At 33.6% G+C, this 25,103-nt stretch overlaps 1 protein-coding gene across 1 annotated transcript in view; it reads left to right on the forward strand.

The window, feature by feature from the left end:
• The window catches only part of MYCBP2 (MYC binding protein 2), a 254,502-nt gene that overhangs the window by 193,756 nt on the left and 35,643 nt on the right, over nucleotides 1-25,103 (forward strand). Inside the window, exons 56-61 of the mRNA XM_063102315.1 lie at nucleotides 947-1,102; nucleotides 13,885-15,528; nucleotides 16,573-16,742; nucleotides 17,480-17,724; nucleotides 19,742-19,909; nucleotides 24,376-24,533. Coding sequence (XP_062958385.1) covers nucleotides 947-1,102; nucleotides 13,885-15,528; nucleotides 16,573-16,742; nucleotides 17,480-17,724; nucleotides 19,742-19,909; nucleotides 24,376-24,533 — 2,541 coding nt within the window. The remainder of the gene's footprint in view (nucleotides 1-946; nucleotides 1,103-13,884; nucleotides 15,529-16,572; nucleotides 16,743-17,479; nucleotides 17,725-19,741; nucleotides 19,910-24,375; nucleotides 24,534-25,103) is intronic.

A 25,103-nucleotide genomic window follows, 5' to 3' on the forward strand; every position in this document is an offset into this window, starting at 1 on the left:
ATCTCTCTCTTGTTGGTGCTTCAGTTGAAATTTTCATTTGTGAAACTTCATTATGTTCAGGAAATATGACTGGAAAGATACTGTTTTCCAGTTTCTGCATCAACTAGTCTGTGTATGGTTTTTTTCTCCCCTCTTCTTTAGCATTATTTAAACTATTTAATGTACATATTCTCACAAATAAGTAGTTATTCATCTAATTATATTATTTTATATCTTTAGAAATATTTTTCTATTAGAGTCCTTTGTACTTAATTATGAGGAAAAATGTCAGAATTTATATTTGAGACACTTCAAATTAGGTAGCTTATATGCTTTTTTGACTTATAGGACTTACAGATTTTATATTCATTCAAGAAAAAGAGTTTATGCTTTTAAAAAAGAAATTCTTTGGCAGTAACAACTTAGAAGAAAGTATTAATTTATAACTATAATGTAAACATGCTGTTCAGTTAATAATATATACTTTGTCTACTTCAGTTCTGCATTTTAAAAGAAAACTGTTCACACACTATTTGCTTATTTGCTGCATTAAATACTCGCATCCTGCAGACGAGGCAGGGTGGTTTTAGCCATTGTTGGGCACTATGGAGAAAACATCATTTACTCAGATCTTCATTTATATATGTACACTATTGAAGCAACTTATCATAGATTCTTCATAGACTATTCTCTCACAAACAGTGGGAGATGTTGTATGTGAATTTAAATGAACTTGATTTTGTAGGTGGGCACTGTATAAGATTTGGTGGGTGCTTCCATTTTAAACAGCATGCCAAATTTGGTCCCTAGTTTGAGGATAATGATCACCAACTTCCACACATTTCTGAATTGGCATAGTTTTATTTAGTGTTTAACTGTATCTGAATGTTGTAAAGCACCATTTACTTTGCCATTTTGGATGTTAATGAATAACAAGTTGTAGTTTTGACTGTTTTGCCCACTGCAGGTGACCAACTGAGTGCCATATTGAATTCCATTCAGTCACGGCCCAATCTCCCAGCTCCTTCCATCTTTGATCAAGCTGCAAAACCTCCCTCTTCCCTAGTCCACAGCCCATTTGTGTTCGGACAGCCCCTTTCCTTCCAGCAGCCTCAGCTTCAGAGTAAGTCTGTTGGTCTTACCTGCCTCATCAAGCATTTCTGAAGCTTTGTTCTGAGTTATCAGTTACTAATTAGTTATCAACTCACCTGACTGGTTTTATTTAATTAGGATGTTATCCCCTCCCACATTTTTGAAATATTTAAGCTATTTTGACTAAGATGTTCTGCAGCTAAGACATTTGTTTTTAATCACACATTTTTTTATTAAGTACAGTTATTAAAATATGACTTATGCTTTCTATTCCAGTGCAAGTAAATATATACATAAAACATACTAAGAAAGAGTTTTTATTTAAAATTTTCTTTTTTAATATGCATGATTATGGTAAACATCAGTTATAGGGATAACTTTCATTGCCTTACACTGGATTTTTGTTACTTTGAGATGCCCGGAAGAATAAACCTATTTCACTATACCAGTGGGTGGGAGAGAGACTGTACTTGTTTGGGCAGGTTTGTTTGTTTCTTCTAAGTGAATTTGATACCTATGAAATGTATTGCAATTTAGGTTTCCAGATTTTCTCAAATTGTTATTTCCTCTCTCTTTATCTTGTTGTTGCTGTTATTCCTAATATGTTAAACTGATTGATTTCAGTTCTGCCTTATAGGATTGCTCTAGCACTTCATCTATGATAGTCACAAACAAATTACTACCTAAATGTTCTCTTTTCTTAATAACCTCCTGAGCCTTCCACACAAGCTTCTCAAAGCTCTTTGCAGTATGACAACAATATGCATTCAGTTCTCATGTTGGCTACAGTATATAAACACACTAACTGAATGAGATAGTTTATGAAAGTCGCAGTTTGTACAACCGTTATTTGGATTCAAATGCGTGACCTCTTTGCTTTGATAAAGTACATTCACACTTAAGTCCTAAGTTATTTTTCTACAAAAATACTTAGGTAACTGTTATTAGGGTTACTTAAGAGAATGGTAGCTGGTTTAGTTATTATTAAGAACCAGGGTAGTATACAGGTAGCAAAGGATACTATTCATTATTATATTCACCTTAGGTAAAGAATATACAAGATTCTAAACTTTTCTGAGTTTGTACTATACATTAGGCAATTTTAATTAATGAAATTAGTTTGTCATCATCTAGCTTATAATCATCTCTATTCATGTATAATATTCACTTGAATGTCTCAAGAGAGGAATTTCAAGGAAGTGGAATAGTATCATGTGAATGAAATAGTTTTTTCTTCCATGATAAACATTATTACAGGAGAATGAAAGAGAAGTAAAGACTTGGTATATTAATGTTACAGAGCAACAGACTTTGTACATTTAAATATACCTAGGTGGCAGGAAGTTTTAAAAATAAAGACAAGGGGAAAAAACAAAAGGAAAAAAATAATGATCAGTCAGGCAGAGAATTCATAAAATTCATATTAGAAAATTCAAATTCATTCATTTACAAATTCAATTTAAAGAGAGAAACTCCCTAGTAATGTCATAGCAGCAGCAGACAAAAGAACTAAGGAGTAAGGATGATTTTGTTCTACCTAAAGGGTCATATTGCAAGTCTTCACAAAAGCAAGTGTAATTACTATTTTTATTTTACCAGATTTAACTAATAAACTATTTCAGAACAAAACGTAAAGATCATAATAAGATCTGAGTTGTCTTTTTCAGGTGATGACAGGTTTCCAAGTGACAGTGTGTCAGTATAATTTTATGTGTATTGTGCATGTATTAATCAGTATCACCCCATTTTTACCACTATCTTGGAGCAGATTTGAAATCATGACCTATATGTGTTTCAGTTACCGATTTTCTGAATCATTACTTGCCTGTACTCCTGGGTATTACTTAGATCTTTTTCAGAACTTCTTATTCTCAGCAGAATATTACTGCAGTTTGACTTACAAAGTCTAGAAAACAAGTCATAATCTTAAGCATAACTAAAAAAAAGTATGAATCTGAACAATATCTTTAATGTTTTGAAAACAATTTAGGATTGTATTTTTCATATCATGTTAGGAAAGGTAAAAATGTGGCAGAGTACAAGACTCCCTGAGTAAGATACTCTTTCCTGAACTCACTGCCATGCATCCCACCAGCATTTCACCTTGCTTTAGAAAATGGCTATTCATCATGAACATTCCTGTACTTATTAGTAGAATGAGAATCATTTTTGACTAATACTTTTGTGATTCTAAAATAAAATGTGTGTAGATGACCATATTTACTAAATTTTTTTATACTGGTAGTCACCACTGTGTACAAACACTGTAATTAAGCACGTTAGTAATCCTTATTTGAGATAATGTCTGTTATCTCCATTTTACAGGTAAGGAGATAGAGGCTTAGAGAGGATAAATGATTTGCCCTTGAAACATACATGGTAAAAAGGTAGAGCCAGAACATGCAGCAATTCTACTGACTGAAAAGGCCATGTTTTTCAAATAATCAGCCTTGCCTAGATAGATAATGCAAAATCTATTATTTAACATACATATTTTTAATTTCTGTTTACATTTAGTTCTAGTATCTAGAGTATTAGCTTTGTTCAAATTGATTATTTTTCTCTTTTTAAGGTTTAAGTTTTAAAGTTCAACAATTGTTCAAAAGGAAAAATTTCCTAAATGTCATAATGCAAGTTCCCAGTTAATTAGACAAATTCTACAAGGACACACATAAACTGCCCTGTATTTTAACTTTATCTACCATTTCTATGAGTATTATTATCAGTAATTTTTTTTTTCCTGAAGCATAGGTTTTTTTCAGTAATCTTTGGAATTTAAAATAATCTAGCACATTAAATTAATTTGGTAATCTTTAAATTAGCAAAAGTATTTTATATACATACAAATTATTTCAACTTTATTCCAATGAAATAGAATAATTACAGAAATAAATTACAAATTTTTCTTGTCTTACTGTGTATGTGCATGCACTGTGGCATGAGAAAGAGAAGTGTGTATATAGAATTTTTCTTCACTGTTCTATAATTTACTTTTTTATTTCAAAATTAGTTATGTACGTTTTAGAATTGGTAAGCAGTTTGGCAATAAGTGGACTGAGACAGGGAATGATAGTCTGTGACTGTTTTTTTTAAGAATATTAAATTTCTTATTTTTATTATTTTTTCTCATTCCTTTTGAAAGCATCATTTTTTGTCCCATAACTCCAACAGTGTCTTATACATCATTGGCATTTAAGGAGTACTTATTGACTGTATATACCTAAGATTATCACGTCTTCAATTTAAGATCATGTGTTTCTAGTTATCTTATGATAGATATTACAGTATTTACTCAGAGTACATCTTCAAAGAAAAGAAAGAATATTTCTTTCTCTTAGTAATTACATTAGTAAAATAATTAAAATCAGCTATACTGTGATGATATGATGTCTAGTAATTCTGAGTTTGTACTGATTGAATTCTAAGCAAGATCCTCCAACTAAAAAATTGTATTCCAAGTGAATATGTTTAACCTAGCATTTTATTATTTTCTACCTACTATCCAAGAGGCTAAATAGTTTACTTTTATTTTTTGGTAGAAAAAAATGTTAAATAAATCTTAAGACAATTTATTATTCTCCTAGATATTTAAACATAACGTAATGTACAATATATGTCAAAATATATAGTACTTTCTAGCTCAGTTATGATAGCTGTAGGTTACCTTGCAAGAAGAGTTTTCTGTTATATGTCACATTGTTAAATGAACAAAAAAAATTGTTAACTGTGACAAAAAAGTTTATTTGGGTATCTGCATGAGTATTTACATTTGAGAATACTAACATGCTAAAGTGCTCTGTTTACTTAGCTTGTAAAGATGTAATCATGGAAAACTTTCATCTCAGATTTCTTTTCAGCCACTTACTAGATTTAGTTAAATTACTTGACACATCTGAGCCCTTGTTAGCCTATCTATAAGATGAGATGTCCAATAAATGTTATCTGCTGGTATTATTATTATTATTGTCTTTTGATGCAAACAACACCTCTCACACTCCAAGGAAGATGTGGAAGAAGTCCAAGTCTGAGAGAGAGCAGTCTATTCTCAGTATGGAACAAGTTGCAGGAAGGAATTTAGAAAGGGACAAATGAGGTTTCCTAGCTCCTTTTCAGTCCATTTTTACAGCGACATTTAATTATTGTTTTGAGATTCATTTTAATATAGTTAGACTATATTAAGATGTTAATATGAACGTTAGCCTAAAAGCCAGCTTTGTTTGTGAGACTTAGAAATCATTTCTGTTCTAGAGTATGATCACAGTGCAGCACTTGTCAGTTTGCTGGTTGTTTGCCTGCTGTGAAGGTGTGTGGATGAATCACTTGACTTAGAAAGGAGACCTGTGTTTTAGTCTCTGATCTTCCAACTAGTTTTGTGCTACTAAGATGATTTCTAAGATCTTTTTCTGCTCCTAAAGAAAAATTGTATGATGACTTTCAACAAAGATTTTAGGAAATTGGGGCCAGCTTTTATTCAAATATTCAAGTGCAATAAAATTTGTCATTCTTGTACATATAGCAACTTTCACAACAACCAATATATTTATTTTAGTTTTGGCTCTGACATCTCTAGCATCCCTACAAATCCTTATCATTTTAGTCATGGGCCTGAACTTGTCTTTACAGAGCCATCTTCTCTGGGGTTGTGAAAGCCTTGACCCAGGTTCTTTTGCCTCTTCCTCAGCAATTTCTCCATCAACCCTTCACTTTATCCTAGGAATTCAAACAAAAGAGAATGCTAATGTTTATAAGACAATATGTCCTAGTCCATTTGCTTTCTCCTGACTAGATTTGACCTTTTATCTCTTCTTCTTCTCCCACCTTCTTATTTGGCTACTATGTTTATTCCACCCTTCATTACCATCTTTCTTCAGATGGGTTATTTATTCTTCCATTTATTCACCTGCTTTTATTAAGCATCTGCTCTATGCTAGGTTATGGGGACCAACAGGGTAAAGAAAATATGATCACTGATCCTGAAGAGCTTCTGGAGTAGTGGAAGAGACAGCCATGTTAAAAAAAAAAAAAATTGAGAACATGTTTTAATTGCTACAGGAACAATATTTCAGGATGCAGTGGAAACAGGACAGAAAGCTCCTAGCTCAGCTAGGAAAGGTTAGAGAAAGCATGCAAAAAAGAGGCAGTGCTTGATCAGAGTGTCGAAAGATTCATGAGTTAATCAAGCAAGCCAGGTGTCAGGGGATGGTGGTTGTTAAAGGAGCATTTCAACTCTGAGAATAACATGAGCTAAGCTATAGAGATCCATTGAATCAACAAATATTTATTTAGTACCACCTATGCGCCAGGCACTAAGCACTGCAAAGAGGCCAGTTTGGGAGGCTTTGGCAGTAATCCAGTTGAGAAACAATGGTGGCTTTACCAGAGAAATAGTCAAGGAACTGATAGTTAATCATGGACTACTGGATATATTTTGAAGGGTAATCACCAGATTTTCTTAGATTGAACAAGCAATGAGAAGAAGGAAATAGTAAAGGGTGAATCTACATTTTTTGCTTAGGCATTTAGAAGAATGTAGTTTCTACTTACTATGAGCATTACAGGAGAATCAGGTTTTGTGGGCAGTAACAAGGGCTTAATTTTGGACTTCATACTGCTAAGCTATTATTGCATAACAAACCCCAGAATTTATGACTAAAACAAGCACTGTTTCTTTAGCTCACAGTTCTTTGGGTTGGCAGATTAGGCAGGTTCAGCTGGATAGTTCTGGTCTTGGCTGGGTTCCTTTACGCATCCGTAGTCATCTGTAGGTCAGCTAGGCAACTTTACCTTGGAAGGTTGACTGTCATTGGGCTGGGAGGAACAGAGTGACTGAGCCAAGTATCTCATCAATCAGTGGACTAATCTGGGTTTGTTCAAGTGGACGTTGCAAGATTCTGAAAAGCAGAAGCATGCATGATCTCTTGAGGTTTAGTCTTAAAATTGGCACATCACAACTGCCATGGTCTGTTGGTCAGAGCAAGACACAAGGCCAGACTGTGTTCCAGAGTAGAGAAATAGATCCCATCTCTTGGTTAGAATTGCTGTAAAGGTGCGTGGATACTGGGATAGGAATAATTGTGGTCATGTTTGCAAACCCTTTATCCTAGATATGTTAAGTTTGAGGTTACTATTAAATCTAGTGGAGATAAGTTGAGGTGGATATGTCTCCCTGGAATCCAGAAGAAATTTCTGGGTAGGACATATACACTGGTAGTCCATTGACTTATAGCAGAATAATTTGAGAGTTGCTTGCATATAGGTGATATTTAAAGCTATAAGAATAAATGAAAACAGCTGGAGAGTAGGTATAGGTAGAAAGAGAAGAGAGGCCTAAAGACTGAGCCCCGGGGCACTCCAGTTTTTAGAGGTGGAAGAGAGGAGGATAAATTGGCAAAAGAGACTGAAAAACCACCATAGAGATAGAAAAATCAAGTAAATATGGTATTTCTAGAAGGTGAGTAAAGAAAATATTTGAAGGAGATACTGATAAGCTACGTCAGTTGGTGCTGATAGGTCAAGTAAAATGAGGATTGAGAATGGGCCATTGGATTTAGCAATGTGGAGATCACTGATGACCTTAGTAAAAGCAACTCCCAAAGAGTGAGGTTGCAGAACTTGATTAGAGTGGGTTCAAGAGAAATTGGAGACAGTGAATATAGAGAAATCTGTCACAATTTGCTGTAAAGGGAAGGAAAAAAATAGAGTGGTGTACCGTAAAACAGGATGTGAGATCTGGAGAGGGTTTTGTTTTGGTTTTTTAGTGGAAAAAAAGTAAGTTTTGCAAAATTCAGTTGTCAGTTTTAATATCTCATTTTACTTTATCAGGAGTGTCTGACAGAGTTGATCTCTTTCTTCCTAGAGACACATTCATTTGCCTGCTGGATATTTCCTACCTCATTACTGAACATTTTCAATTTCCCTTTTCCATCCCCATCTATTCTGTTATTCTCAGGAATGTCCCAGGGCTTTGGCCTCTTCTAGACCTCACTTCCTAAGTGGTCTTATCCAGTCATGGAGTCTTACCCAACACTTGTATGCTTATGACTCTCATGTTTATCAGCATCTGATATAGTATATTCTTACTTGTTCATTCTCTCTCTCCTCTCATCTGACTATAAGCTCCATAAGAGCAGGGACTTTGTTTCTGTTCACTGTTGTAGCTCCAGTGTCTAGAACAATGTCTGACACATAATACATACTCAGTCATTACACTGAATGACTTCTTAATTTGTGAGTCATTCATCTTTAATCTTGGCCATAATAATGAATCAGTTAAAAACAATACTTTTACTATTTTAAGAAAAGTATATACTTTTTGATGTATCTAGTTTTTTATGTTAATAACATTAAGAAAGTTATCTCCTTATTGCTTGAATTTATTTCAGCTCAACTGATTAATTTTATTTTAATTGACATGAGTTAAAATTTTATTTATTTATTTATTTATTGACAGCTGGTTGGTACAGGAATCCAAACCCTTGACCTTGGTGTTATAACTCCATGCTCTAACCAACTGAGCTAACTGGCCAACCCCCATGAGTTAAATTTTTAAATACAATGAATTTTTTTTCAGATTCAGATAGAGATTTTTTTTTAGCTTACTGCTTTTAAAAGACTGTACTTTAAAGGTTCTATTATTCTTTGAAAAAAGATAAATTATTTAATATTGAGTACTTCATTTTCTACATAGTGAATCATTGTATCTAAAATTGTCTGGTGACTTAAATTTTTTTTTTTTGCTTTTTTTGTGTTATGACACTTTTTATAAGCAAAATTTGGTATCTCAGAAATAGAGCTACAAAATAAACACTAAATACTGGCGTTAGCACTAACATTTTTTACTGAAGATGGAGTCAGAAAAGTAGCCAAACGTAAATGTCAACTCGGGTCCATTCTGAGATACATAGTGGAAAATCATAGTAGTGGGTCCATTCGGAAAACCAGCTGACAATAGTTAAACTGTAAGTAGCATTTTTTTTATCTCCCACTATTTAAAAGAAATAACAGTTACTTATAAACAGTTATTTAATTTGGTAAATAAGCACCAAATTAAAGAAAGCTGAGTTAAAGAAATATTTGCCTAAAAAGAAATGCTCAAATTTTATTTATCAGAACTATGAGCCTTACTAACTTTTAAGTTAACACATTTGGACATATTAACACATATTATTAATCTAAATTAATTAATTTGACCTTTGTTTCAGTTTTAATTTTGGAGAATTATAAACTTGTTGAAAATTTTGGCAGAATATAAACTATTTTTATAAGTTTATAGTTGCATACCATTTGAAATGCTTTGTTTTTGCTTGTGTTCTTGGCTTAATTTTTTTTCCATTGAATCTGTGCTGCTTCTTTGCCAATGTTTCCACTGTAGAATCTCCATCTCGCAACCTTGCTTCTCGTGAGCGCATTTACAAAAATTATGGTGTAGCTGGGCCTGCCTCTGCTCTCTCATCTCTGTCTCACAAACTGAAGGGTGGGTATACGTGCATTCATGGATGGGCCATTCTTAATGAACGTAGAAAGTGTCAGTAAAGAAGTTCACCTCAGTCATTTTCATCTCATTCCATTTTTTAAAATTAAAGTTTATCATTTTATTTAAAACTTTATCTGTTCAGAATAACTTGTGATGTACCTATTCAGTATTATAGTATAGATTATCTTCATTGCTATGCATGTTATATCTGTAGGTTAAATATTATTCTTGTTTAATACTTTATAAAATCTTAAAAAAATAAAATCGGTATATAGAAAGAAAGAAATGCCTAATTTGGGGAGTTTTAAACATTATTATTAGAACAAGATGATATATGTGTAAGGCATAAGGCACATTATAATCTTTAACAATATAATAATCTTATGTGACAGTTCAGTCTTAAACTTATTTTACTGTTATATAATGTAAAAATCATTTTACTATTTTAGTTTTTTATGAGAAACACTTTAATAATTAAGTTTTTAGTTTAACTTAGTTAACAGAGCATATATATATAAACCTACCTATTCTGTCTGGCATGAATCTTCTTTATAGTATTTTCTTGGTGACTTAGTTATAATATTTTAAACTTAGAAATGTTTAAACTGTTGACAATTGGAAAAATTTCAGACAATTAAATACTACACTTTTTGTCTTTTAAAATACTATAGAAGCTATTTTTTGTCTTAAAGTAATATTTAATTAAACTTTTAAAATTCTGTATTTTGGGAAATTTTTATCAAAAATTTTGTGGTGATGGTTAATATAGTACATAAGTATTTCAAGTAATTTCTTTTTTCTTAGAAATGGGTAAAACAGTTTTGTATATATTTTTTTGTATAATTGACAGTCATACCACCATAAATGAAATATATAAATAGTAAATATAAAGGATAATAAATAATATTGTGTGGCCTGTTCAATATAATGTGTAGTATTGTTTATAGTAGCATATATTATCTTGTAACCTCGTATTTATAATATATTATACATTATGGTATGTTATAGTATGGTATCATATAACCTGATAATTTCTGATTTGGGCATGAAAAAAAGCCATGTGAATCATTTAGTGGATGAATTCTTAACATTTAAGATGGTTTATAACATTTAATTTGTTTTTAGTCCACTAAATTTCTGTCTTGTATTATTACTTTTTCAGAATTACTTTGAGGTTAGAAAATTTTTGCCTATTGTCACTTAAACTTACATTTGAGAAATACTCATATTATTGTTAAACTAAGTTAAGTGATGAATATGACAGTATTAAGTATGGTCTGAGGATTTTTAACAAAGTGTTCGTATTTATTAATATTTTGAACCGCCACAGCATGACATTTTTAGTAATATTTAGTACATGCCACAAAACTTTTGAAACCCTAGTGAAGAAGATAAACGGAAATTAGTTAGCATATGGGCTTGTCTCACTTAACAGACTTAACATATTATTTTTTTTTAAATATATGAAATATATTTTGAAAAAGTAAATTTTTCAAAAAGATTTAATTGTGATTTAAGAAATACATCTTAGGAAGAAATACTTCTGCCATTATTTATGCATCTGAACTCTAACAGATACTTAGTTATCACCACTTACAGATCTTACGAAATATTATTACTACTAGAGGTATAAAAATAAGGTATACAAATAAATGCCTATGCTTTATTATCCTCCCTATATAACAAACTTTTTTGCTCACATATGACAAGTGGTGTTCCTGGTATTGGATAGAGTCCATTGTTCAGCAACCATTATGAGGAAATACCAACACTGTGAGTGCATACGCTCCAAGGATTAGATGTAGCATCAGTGTATATTCAACATTCCTTTGCATGCAACAGGTGAACAGGTCAGCCGTTAGGACACATCTGAGATAGGAACCCTTCCCATTATGTTAAAAATCCTAAAACAAGTTTTCCTTTATTATAAATTAGAGAGAAAACCTCTTTCAGTTTACAAATTGATTTTTTGGAGAGAGGGGTACCAAATATAAAAAATGTACTACTTATCTAAGGGGCTGGCCAGTTACCTCAGTAAGTTACAGCATGATGTTGATCACACCAAGGTCCAGGGTTCAATCCTGTACCAGCCAGCTGCCAAGAAAAAAAAAATTTATCTAGATTCACCGTTATGTATGGTTCTGAAATAAATGTGATAATGAAGGAGATAAAAATGTTTCCAGCTCTCATATTAATAACAAAAAGCTAATACACCTAACATCACATACTTGAAATTAGTGGCCAGGACTAAACTGATGTTTAAGTCTACCGCATATAATTTATGCATTTATAAAATTTTCTGTATACTATTACTATGTCAGTAAGATGAAATGGGAAGCTTTTGAACAATTTGAGAATACTTATTTACCAAGATCACATCTGTTTATCTCTGCTCTCCCAAGACAGCATCGACATTTAGAATTCTTTTCTATATTGTGATTTTTTTCACCAACTTTCCCCAAATGTAGTCTAATCTCTTATATTGCAGTTATAAAAGAGCACATATATGATAAAGAAAATTCGTGATGGAATAATAAAGCATTGCGAGAAACTTGAAGAGCATTATGTTCTGTATAGTTACTTTTATTCATCCCAAGAATGAGAGTAATTATCCTAAACATTTTATGTTGCACAATTAAAATAATATTCAGTTCATCAATGTGCTCTAAATAGTCTATTTGCCATGTTCTGTTATTTTACTATAGGATTATACTTGCACTTGTCTAACCTTTACACAACAACTACCGTCATCTCCACCCTGTGGCCTTGGGAGCCATAATTATAAAAAGTAGATTCTCAGAGATTCTGAAGATTTGGGAATAGCAGAAGAAAAAAAATTAAGAAAATAGGAATTTATTACTCATTCAACAAATATCTATTGAGCCCTATAGTGTATTCCAGGACCAATTTTTGACATTACATCAGTGAAGAGTAACAGAAAAAAATACCTGCTCCTGAGGACCTTCCATGAAGAGGGTAGATTCTACAATATTACTGTCCTGACCTATAGATAATTAGACTGTGACTATAAGTACTTAAAACACATGCACACATGGAAGCAAGCAAAGATAATTTTGTCGCTCCATTATCGAAATTTGTTCACATTCCTTTTTCTTAAGAAGGAAAAACAAAGAAAGCCTACAATTATAACCATTTAACAAATTCATCTCAATTTTCTAGAAACTCTCTTTCAAAAAATATAAATACTTCTAGCAAAATTCATGGATTTTCAGTTTTCATACCACTAGATTCATTTCAGTCAATTGCTTTCCTCCTGAAAACTAATTAATACCACTTGCACTAAGAGTAGGAGTTTTTATTTTAAGGAGGAAAGATAATGTTGGAGATTGTACCAATTACTGGAGGATAACAACAGCCTGGCTCTAATGCCTCAAAGGAAAGCATAAAATAGTAGGAAGAAGGGAGGCTGAATGAAGGCCTGGATGCTGAAAACAAATGGTATCCATGTAGAAATATCTAGTGCTTTGCCTTAGATAGGGAAGATTATTTTTCTTTTTATCCTCTTTTTCTGTCATTCTCCTGACACCTTGTTTTGAGGATCCACAATTTAGACTTGTGCTTCTCATTCTGAGGATGCTGCTGTTTCTCTTATTTCCAAGGGGACACAAGCTCTGAGTTTTAACCAGCTAAGCTTACTGAACTTTTGGAATACAACTTTTTTATAAGTAATAGACCGTCTGACATACATGTAATTAAATAATAGTGTTACGGTATTTAGAGATTAATTATAAATTATTCTAATCCAATCATTAAAATAGGCTGTCTCCTGAGCACCTCTTTATTAACCTAATTGTATTTATTTGTACATGTGAAAATGATAAATGCATCTATGTATATGTTCGGTTTCCTAATTCAACAAGACTTTTGCCATTACCCTAAGAATGTGAGGTCCCACTCTACCGGAAATGTAGCTCAACTGCTTTATATTTAAAATACATACGTTTTCATAATTTATTATTCCAAAAAAAAAATAACTGTGCTTTTTCCTCTGTCTAGTTCCTCCCTGAGTTTAAATTCTGATTAGTTATTTTACTAGAGCTGAGGTTCAGATATCACTGCTATGTCATATAGTGCATAGGTACTATTTATTCAGTCTGTTTTGCATCCATGAAAATAGTTTTTAGTGGTTATAGTTGTGTAGTGGTGTAGTAGAAATTTTATGAGAAATGTTTCCCCTAATTTATCTTATTCTTCAAGTATTTTTGTGTACGACGAGCAATATAAATTTTGTAGTTATGTTTTATTTTAGTGTTTAATGGCTGAATTATCAGTAAGTTATAATTTTATTAACAAGTTTTACTATGAAATGGACCATACAGGTGACCGAGGAAGTATCTCAACATCTTCTAGACCAGTCTCTACATCAGGAAAATCAGAACTGTCTTCTAAGCACAGCAGATCACTTAAACCTGATGGACGTATGAGCCGGACTACTGCTGATCAGAAGAAGCCAAGGGGTACAGAAGGTTTATCTGCTAGTGAATCCCTAATGTTAAAATCTGATGCTGCAAAGTTGAGATCAGATTCCCATAGTAGGTCATTGTCGCCCAACCATAACACCTTGCAGACACTAAAATCTGATGGGAGGATGTCTTCTAGCTTCAGAGCTGAATCCCCAGGACCAGGTTCTCGGTCATCATCTCCTAAGCCAAAGACTCTCCCAGCCAATAGGTCTAGCCCATCTGGTGCTAGTTCTCCACGCTCCTCCTCACCACATGATAAAAACCTACCTCAGAAAAGCACTGCTCCTGTTAAGACAAAACTTGATCCTCCTCGGGAACGTTCCAAATCAGACTCTTACACACTTGATCCAGATACCCTCCGCAAGAAGAAAGTGCCCCTCACAGAACCATTACGAGGACGATCAACATCACCAAAACCAAAATCAGTACCAAAGGATCCTAAAGATTCCCCTGGCTCTGAAAATAGAGCTCCCTCTCCCCATGTGGTACAGGAAAACCTTCACAGTGAGGTGGTTGAAGTCTGCACCTCAAGTACTTTAAAAACAAATAGTCTAACAGACAGTACCTGTGATGAAAGCAGTGAATTTAAGAGTGTGGATGAAGGTTCAAATAAAGTTCATTTCAGCATAGGAAAAGCACCACTGAAAGATGAACAGGAAATGAGAGCATCCCCCAAAATAAGTCGAAAATGTGCTAGCAGGCACACCAGGCCTAAAAAAGAAAAATCTAGTTTTCTTTTCAAAGGAGATGGATCCAAACCTTTAGAGCCAGCCAAGCAAGCCATGTCTCCTAGTGTGGCTGAATGTGCCAGAGCAGTCTTTGCCTCCTTTCTGTGGCACGAAGGCATAGTACATGATGCAATGGCTTGTTCTTCTTTCCTAAAATTTAATCCTGAACTTTCCAAAGAACATGCTCCTATAAGAAGTAGTTTAAATAGCCAGCAGCCTACAGAGGAAAAAGAAACCAAGTTAAAAAATAGACACTCATTGGAAATATCATCTGCACTAAATATGTTTAATATTGCACCTCATGGACCAGATATATCTAAGATGGGTAGTATCAACAAAAATAAGGTGTTGTCTATGCTTAAGGAACCACCTCTGCATGAAAAATGTGAGGATGGGAAAACCGAAGCCACTTTTGAAATGTCCATGCATCACACAATGAAGTCTAAATCTCCTCTTCCCTTAACTTTACAACATTTAGTGGCTTTTTGGGAGGACATCTCTTTGGCTACTATCAAAGCTGCTTCCCAGAATATGATTTTTCCAAGTCCTGGTTCCTGTGCAGTCCTTAAAAAGAAAGAGTGTGAGAAAGAGAATAAGAAGGCCAAAAAGGAAAAAAAGAAAAAAGAAAAGACAGAAGTTAGGCCCAGGGGTAATTTGTTTGGTGAGATGGCCCAGCTGGCAGTAGGAGGACCAGAGAAAGATACCATCTGTGAGCTGTGTGGAGAATCACATCCATACCCAGTGACCTATCACATGAGACAAGCTCACCCAGGTAAATGGTACTGTTTAATGTGCATGTAAGTTTTATTTTTTTAAATGAACTAAGTCACTTACAACTTGAGCTGCTCTAGTAAGTTTTATTTTTTTAAATGAACTAAGTCACTTACAACTTGAGCTGCTCTAGTAAGTTTTATTTTTTTAAATGAACTAAGTCACTTACAACTTGAGCTGCTCTAGTACAGGGAAACTGTTGCCTGGAATTTATAGTATTTTATAATGTTATTTTTAAAGTGCATTGTCTATATAGGTTTTGTGAAAAACAGGAAAAGAAATTCTAGTATAGTCAGGGAATTAATAAATAATTAATATTATTAAACTATTTCATTTTAATGTAGCACATTTTGAAATATTGTTTATTTTAAAAAATATTTTATGTATTACCCAGAAGATGCTGTTAAGGTGTCTCACACAATAGAAATAGTGGCATGTCCATATATCCAGGGCAGATGCCAATATTAGGTCTTCCTTGATTTTAGTGTTTTCTTGTTCAAAATTGTAAATTAAATTAGATTATACTGATTCCTTTGGGCATTTTCTTGTGGAATTGTTACCAATAGTTTTATCAGAAGACCGCATTTTAGGTAAACATAGGATTTCTCTAACGTTGGTTAATATTCCAAAATTCAACTAATACAAGTTTGGTTAAATTTTTTTCTCCCTCTACATATTACACCTCAAACGGTTTGTAAGTATATGTTTTCTGAAAATATATTCATACATAGTATTTATACTCATTTCATCTAATTTTATTGACATACCTAAGTAAATCAAAATGTACCTGCATCCTATATTTCTTTTAATCTGCCTGTATAGAAATAGAGTGTCTCTAATATTTGGGCATCATTTAATTGATCTCTTTTTGGTCAAGCATACTATTTTTCAGATATAGTTAACAGCCTGAAAAAAAATCAAATACTTGCCTTAATATTTTGCTTACTTTGAAAAGCTGAATCTGTCATCGTTGGGATAAGTAGTGAGCATCAAACTATTAAGGACATTCAAAGTGTTAAATATTTATTTTTGTTATTGTTTCAAGGTTGTGGCCGGTATGCTGGTGGACAAGGTTACAATAGCATTGGGCATTTTTGTGGAGGATGGGCTGGTAACTGCGGTGATGGTGGCATAGGAGGAAGTACTTGGTATCTAGTATGTGATCGCTGTAGAGAAAAATACCTCCGTGAAAAACAGGCCGCTGCAAGGGAGAAGGTATTTCTGTTCCATTCCGAGCTATACTGTTAATGATATGGATACACCTTATAAAAATCTCTTCTTATTATCACATTATTACATCAGATAATTCCACATAGTTGATAATTAAGTATCAGCTTTTATAACGGAAATAAAATACAAATTTAAAATCTGTTCTAGGTCAGCTGTTTTTAATTAAAAAAATAAATTATATCTTGGGACAGGACTTTGGTACATGCCTTACTGACAGATGTCTGTTGTGTAATTCTTTATCATTAATTGTCTGTTACTTTGCACATATACATTTTTTACCTTTCTCTCTCTTTACTCTCTCTTTTTCTGCTCCTGTTTTTTCCCCCCATTCTTTATCTCCTCTCTCTCTTCTTTAATCCCTAATTATATTGTAGGACTCATGGAAACCGAAGATCATTCACACTAACTAAACTCAAGATCATTCACCTAACTAAAAAATTTTGCTGAACACACACACCCACAGATTATTTACTCTTTTTTTTAAAAGAATTATAATTTAGATTTAACTGGTTAGGTTTTGATTTTTCCCAAGATTTGTGTAATATATAAAATAGTTCCAGTCAGTTCAGGAAAGTGAATGTTGTTTTTGGTAATCACTACCATATTTTCAAGTAGTTCTACAAGTATTTAATAATTTTTATTAGAAACTCAAAATATTTACCTTAAGAAATTGAATTTTTTAATCTAAGTATGAAAAGATTACTGCAATTTTTCTTTGCCAGGTCAAACAGTCTAGGAGAAAGCCAATGCAAGTCAAGACTCCTCGTGCCTTGCCCACAATGGAAGCTCACCAGGTGATTAAAGCCAACGCACTCTTCCTGCTGTCCCTAAGCAGTGCAGCAGAACCAAGCATTCTTTGTTACCATCCTGCAAAGCCATTTCAATCGCAGCTGCCCAGTGTGAAAGAGGGCATTTCTGAGGATCTTCCCGTGAAAATGCCTTGTCTCTACTTACAGACATTAGCTAGGTAATAAAACTTTGTTGTTTTTCCATCACCTTTGAATTAACAGCTACCCTGATTAACAGATGTCATAGGGTAGTTTGGTATTTGCTCCAAATATTCATACTACATCAGATATTGTGTAGAACAAAGAAAATTCTAGGAATTTATTTTTTGAGTTGCTTTGACCGACTTGTTACTAGTAAGGTACACACTCTATGGTTTAAAAAAAACCCCATAAAAATACTTGGTCAGTTTGTATTATTCTTAGTACACAATATATCTTAGAAAGTAAGACTGTAGCTATCTTTTACTCTTTCGTAGACTGACTTCAGTCTGTTAACAGTGGGAAGTGCTGAAATGGAAAGAAACTGATGTTTCCTATAAAAGCCTTTCATTTTTAAAAATTATTTATTCTATTAGCATTTAAATGATTACCAGTTGTGTACCAGCTTTGTGCTAGGCCCCGAAGACACCAAGGTGAATATAGTAAAATCCTGGCTTCCATGTGCTCACACTGTGGTGGGAAGACAGACATGTCAGTGAGACATTTAAAATGTCATGTGAGGAATAGCATAGTAGACTTAGAAGTATGTGCAGGATGCTGTTAGAGCATAAAAGATGGAGAATCTTCCCAAGGAAATCAGGGAAGACTCCCCAGAGGGTCTGACCCATCAGCAGAGTATTAGAGGATAAATAGGAATCCATCAGGCAGATGGGGAGGAAACGATTCCTGGCACAGTAACCCAGGTGAGTGAAGACACAAATGAAACATCATTACACGTTTGAGGAATCACAGGATTGTTAAGCATTGGCTACTGGGGGAAATATGTGAAATGCTGCTTGAAGAGGTTACCCAGATAATGTGGGGCTCTGTAGCCCTGCTATAGTTGGGTTTTATCCCATAGGCAGAGTAAACAATGGAAAAATTGTAAACAGGGAAATACATGAACTGACTTGCAATTAAAAGGTCAGTCTGTGGAATGTGGAAACTAATGTGGAAACCAGATAAAAGGGCAAAACTAAAGGTGGAGAGAAGCCTGTTATAGTATCTGACTTTGATGGTTGAACTTATACTTTCATATATTATATTCTGACATTCAAAAACAGTCTTCCATATACCAAATTTAAATTTTTTTCCATTGGTTGACAAATGAAGATTTCTAGATATTGACTGCTGGCCTGGTTTGCCCACCAACAGTTCCATTTCAGATAGTGTCATCCTCTTTGCATAGCAAAGTTGCATAGTTCTTAAAAATTTTGTACTTACTATTGTAGTAAAATGAATTAGAAACAAAAATGAAAATGTTAGACTAAGTATTTTTGAGACCAAGGTGGAAATCATCAGGCCTACCGAATGGTACAAATCTTTAGCTTTGATCAGTCTACTCAGTAAACTTAGGTTAGCAACTTTTTGTTCTAGTTTGAAAAAGAAAGAATCAAGTTGTAAAACATGTAAAAAATGCTAGTGTAGCATAATTATAGATTTTCTATTTTTAGCTCTCTAGGAATGGACACCATCCTAATTCATAGAACATTTCATATGTCCAGTATTTTTCATATTTGATTCATATGTTTCTAGCCAAAAAGTGACTGCCTGTATTTCAGTAGTCCATGCAAGAAATGGGATGAGTCTGAACCACGGCAGTGAAGATGGGGAATGAGAAGACAGAATGGCTGTGAGAGGAAACCTAGTATCATAGGCCTGAGTTACTGGTGATGGTGGAGGGCTAAGCCTACTGTGACATTGAAATGTTTTAGCTTAAGCACCTGGATATTCACCAAAACACTGAAAAATGGAAAAGCTCTCAAAAGGAAAGAAAATGAATTTAATTTTGGATTTGAAATGTTTGTGGTCCCTGAAATATCTATGTGTAAAATTATCAGACTTTTATTTCTGCCTACCTACACATGTGATTATTTTAATACTTCACTTTTAATTATAGATTTGCATGTGCTGCTTTTCCTTTTATGAAGGAGATTAAAAATAGAGAGGATCTATATTGTCATCATACTTTAAGTTATTGGGTTTGATTTAATGCAGGCATCATCATGAAAATTTTGTGGGCTATCAAGATGACAACCTATTCCAGGATGAAATGAGATATCTACGTTCAACATCTGTACCTGCCCCATACATATCAGTAACTCCTGATGCGAGTCCTAATGTATTTGAGGAGCCAGAGAGCAATATGAAGTCTATGCCACCAAGGTATTTTAATTCTCTCCTCTCTGTTGAATAACCAGTGGTTGCTGGAAGAAAGACTTTGAACTAGGAAAGAATGCTCTAGAAGTTCTTTAGTACATTCTTCTGTCTCAGGAAGGACATTGAGTCAGCTCTGCTAACTGTTGGAGCAGTAAGAAAAGCATACTTATATGAATAAGGCAAGGTCCGTGATGAGAGAGGCAGACTAGCTGGGAGAAAACATCAACTAATGAAAAGACTACATTATGCATTATATCATTTAGTGCTGTAGTAAATCAGAGTAGGGAAAGGTTACTTTGAAAACTTAGAGGTTCCATGGGAGAATTGACATTGAAAAAAAAAATCTTAAACTTCTTGGATTATTGCTTACAGTGCCTCCTTAGTTAGATATGGTAGTATCAGAGTAAAGAGCGTTTTTTGAAAACTGAATAGAAGCTTGTAAATATAATGTACAAAGTAACAGAATACCACTGAATCATTTCTAGGGGAGGAATGACGTGATAAAAATGCAAAGATAGTCTTACAGTGTTAATTGAGAAGCTGAAAAATTTAGCCAAAGAATTCAGCTATGTGTGTGGAATTGGATTATATTGGCAATGGTTATGCAAAGAGATATGAACAAAGGAGATATTTTATAGGAAAAATCAGTGTAACTTGTAGACTAACTGGATAATGAAGAAGATAAGTTTAAGATGACATCAAGATTTCAGGCATGAATAACTATGAACGTGATACCATTGGAAAGGAAGACATTTGCTGAAGGAAGAGAGAATGTGCTTATTAAAATATGCCACTGTGTTGATACTATACAGTTTAATTATAAAGCAATATAATAGATTCTTTAGTAAGTATAATAGAACTTATATATCCAAATGAGTATTTTTCTATTAAAAATAACTGCAACTCTTCCCCCCCCTCCCCAACTTTGTGGATTACTCATCAAAGACTTTCTGGAGCTGCTCTTGACATTTTCTCCAAGGAGTGCAGTATAGCCTTTTAAGTCTTTAAAGGTAGTAAAGGGTCTTTAAAGGCAGGCTTTTAAAAAAGAGTTAGAAATCATTTTGAGACTAGTCTGATAAGTGTGATTCCTTGGGTTATTATTACCCTTTCTGAGCAAAATCAGGTAGAACGAACTTCTAGGTAAAGATAGTGAAAGGAAGCTATATCAGAGAGTTGCCCATCCCAAGTACCCAATGTATTAAAAAAAAAAAAAACAGTAAAAATCAAGAAAAATGTTTACCAGGTCCAACTACATGAGTTGCCTTAAATTTCTAAAAGTGGTGGCTGTGAAAAGAAACAGAAGATTCTGATATCCTTCTGCATACTACTAAAACCATACTAAGAAATCAAACACCTTTCAGATTAGAGAAAAGTAGATAAAAGGAGATGAATTGAAATCCCGGAAAAAGTAAAGGTAGAATCCTTTAGTGTAGAAGCCTCTAGTATTATCATTAGAACCACAGCAGAAATTAGAAATTTTCTAAGGAATCCTATTTTTCACAGCTGTCTGCCAAATTAGAACAATAATCTAAAGTCCCAGAGAATGTGACCACAGAAATGGGATATACACCCGACTGGGTAGAATGATCCCTGGTATGGAATATTAAGTAAAGTCTCAAGTTATCTCTCAGAGGAGGATAAAACAAATATGATGGGAAATATGATGGGAAAAGAAATCTAGGGAAATCTACCCATACTTTATCAGAACAGAGGAAGTAAACAGAGCTATCTACTTCAAACATTATCAAAATGAAAATGGTGTATCATACAGAAGTCAGATGAAAAAACCAATCCGGAAGAAAACTCATCTCAAGGAAAAAAAGAAAATCCCTGTATTTACTCTGTAGTATTAAAAAACTTGATAATGGCATAAATTTAATAAAACAAAAGCTCATATGTGAGACTGAGATAATAAGCATAATGGAGTTTTAAAAAGCTACATTACGGAGCTGCGAGGAGAGACTGAACAGCAAATCAACACCATTGTAAAACTAATAAATTAATTAGAAATGTTTAGAGCACTAAATTGAATTATTGATGGAAAAGTTTGAAATAATCACAGTGAATAAAGAGAAAAAGGACCTCTAGGAATCAGAGCAAAGATAACAGGTATGAAAAACATAATCCAACAAAAGAATAACTGATATCTTTTGAGTAGAAAAAACAACAAATATAACAGAAAGTTTTTCTAAAGCTGTAATATAAAGAAAAATTCCCCCAAATAAAAAACTACTGAATTTACAGATTAAAAGGGAAATTTTACAACAGATGACCGGAAGAAATAAGGTATTGAAACTTCCAGGAAAAAAAATAAAAACTTTTCAAGTATCTGAGCAGAGAAAAGCAAGTCAAGTCATCTTGCAAAAGGAAAATTAATCTGAATTCAGACTTCTGTAAAACAACTTTGAATTAAAGGAAAAAATGAAACAAGCTCCAAAAGAAAGCAAATATTACCTTAGAAGTTTTACCCAATATCTGTCAGACATACTCAAATACAAAAGATCTTAAGAACAGTAGCACATGTGTGACTATACTGTACTTTTTTAAAAAGCACTGCTCCACCACAGAATTCATGATTGATTATGGGTTAATCAAATGAATCAAATAGTTAGTGAAAAGCACGTATAAAAGACTATACAGTATATAGTGAAAATATAGTGATACCAGAACACATAAGTGTAATGTTCACAAAATCCTAAAGAAAAAGAAACTATGACCCAAGTATTTTATATTTATCCAGGTTGAGACTTTCTCAAATATACTATAATTCAAGGAGTATAGTGTCTTTGAGCTATTCTTGAAAAAACATCTTGACAAACTCAAGCTATTATAAAAGGTAATGAATAATGATTTCATTAAATCAATGATTCTCAACCAGGGATGATATTTGCTTCCCAGCAGACATCTGGCAATATGTTTGAAAGCATTTTTGACACACTGTGCTTGTTCAACTAGCATCCTAGTGGGTAGAGGCCAAGAGTGTTGCTAAACATCCTACAGAACACACAAAAGCCCCCAAAGCAAGGAATTATGTGGCCCAACCTAGGTGAGGTTGAATTAATGATGATCATCTTTGCTTTCTTCTTTGGGTTTTCTTGTGTTGCTTAAATTTTTTCACAAGCATTATCATTTTCATAAGAACAGGTCTTTTTTCAATTGTGTAACGATTTTTTTTTATGAGTTGGTAGAAATTTCCTTTGAAAGCAGAACAAGGGCCGACCCCGTGGCGCACTCAGGAGAATGCGGCGCTGGGAGCGCAGTGACACTCCCGCCGCGGTTTGGATCCTATATAGGACAGGCTGGTGTGCTCACTGGCTGAGTACCGGTCACGAAAAAGACAAAAAAAAAAAAAAAAAAAAAGCAGAATAAATGTCTGTACTTATAGTAACACTGCGTGTAAGGTGAATTACGCTAATATATTCTTATACTCTAGTCATTCTAGAACCAAACAGCCCAAAGTTACATTCAGGCTCATTTACCCCAATTAGTTATGTACAACATTTATGGTCTATTCACACAAGAGTACAAGAGTGTACATAGCTTAGGGAAGTGGTGAATAAACACACACACACACGCACACTCACTCACTCACACACGAAGTTAGCCACTTATTAAAAATATGTAAGCTTTACTCTGGGATGCAGGATTTCAAACCTGACTTGAATGATGGGGAAATAGCAACTCCAGAACCCAAGGTGATAAAAAATGCCCCAATTTGGAATGAAGTGACAGAAAAGAGAACACATGAAAAGAATAGTTTGTAAATTTGTCTCAGAGAAATAAGAAAGGGAAGATATTTCTCTTTTTTATAAAATGTCTCATGAAAGGAAATTATAAATCCATCCTAATAACTTTGTAAGTGTATTTTAATGTTGCTATAGTAAATAGAAAAGTTGTTAGTTTACTTAAGTCTGGATGAAAATCATTGAATTCTTGTATAGAATATAAGTATAACAATGCTAACGTCAAAAATCAGTTTGTTACTTCTCATTACACTTCGTTGTGGCCATGTGCTAAAAAGGGCTTTGGGTAGCACTTCCCAGGAGTGAGAAACCTAATAGAACACTGAAGCATCAAAAGAAAAGTCAACCAAGTTTCGCTTTCTGTTTTATTAGTTTTCTACATGTACACATCCATTTTCTTTTTGTTTGTCATACTTATGATTATATCTGCCTCTTTTTCCTGAATATCATGAAACATGAGTTCTACCTCAATACCTTTGGTTCTAAAAGGAGTTTAGAACATTTGTTGTCTTCTTTTTTATTTAAAATGCAAAGAAGATTTAAGAAAACCACAAGTTTTAAGATATAGTTTGGAAGTCAATCAAAATGTTACTGCAGTTGAAAAGTTGGCTTTGAGTTTGTTTCTCCACATGAAATATAGATTCAGATATTAAGACTATTATAAAATAAGTATAGTTACACTTCATTCACTTTTTCTCCTAAATTTCTATCGTCTTGTTCTACCTGCAGTTTGGAAACCAGTCCCATAACTGATACTGATCTCGCAAAGAGAACTGTCTTCCAAAGATCATACTCAGTTGTTGCTTCTGAATATGATAAACAACACTCCATTTTACCTGCCCGAGTTAAAGCCATTCCTAGAAGAAGAGTTAACAGTGGAGACACTGGTAAGTATAAAGATAAAAAGGAAGATTGAGTGATCTAACTACTAAAAATAAAGGAAAATGGTTTTATTTGCAAATAATTCTTAAAATCTAATTTTTGGAGGGAAAAGAATGTATTAATTTCTAATTCATGATGGTTATTCCTTCTATGTGACAAAGCCATAAACATTCCTTTCTAAATTTTGCATCTTGGTTGAGGAGATATGCAGAGATCATTCAGTGATTGTTCAAGAGTGAATAGACCTTTTCAATCTTGTTATGTATCTAAGCCAAATATAGCTACCATTATCCCTTCCACTAAACTTCACTGAAGTTATAAACCAGTAGTTGTGACTTATACATTCACAGTTATCTTTCCATTCCCAATAGAACCTTAACTCTTGCAGCTGCTGTCACTCTGAATAGGAAATAAAACTTTGGGGATATGAGTAGTCTGTAATCAGTAAAAAAGTTATGTAATCTGGGCCAATTGATATCAACATCCTCAAATTGGGGCTGGGGATTCCACCTCAAGAATAATGGAAGAGGGCTGGCCACTTAGCTCAGTAAGTTAGCATATGGTGTTATAACACC

Source organism: Cynocephalus volans, chromosome 7, assembly GCF_027409185.1.
Source record: "Cynocephalus volans isolate mCynVol1 chromosome 7, mCynVol1.pri, whole genome shotgun sequence".
In the NCBI taxonomy this organism is placed as follows: domain Eukaryota; kingdom Metazoa; phylum Chordata; class Mammalia; order Dermoptera; family Cynocephalidae; genus Cynocephalus; species Cynocephalus volans.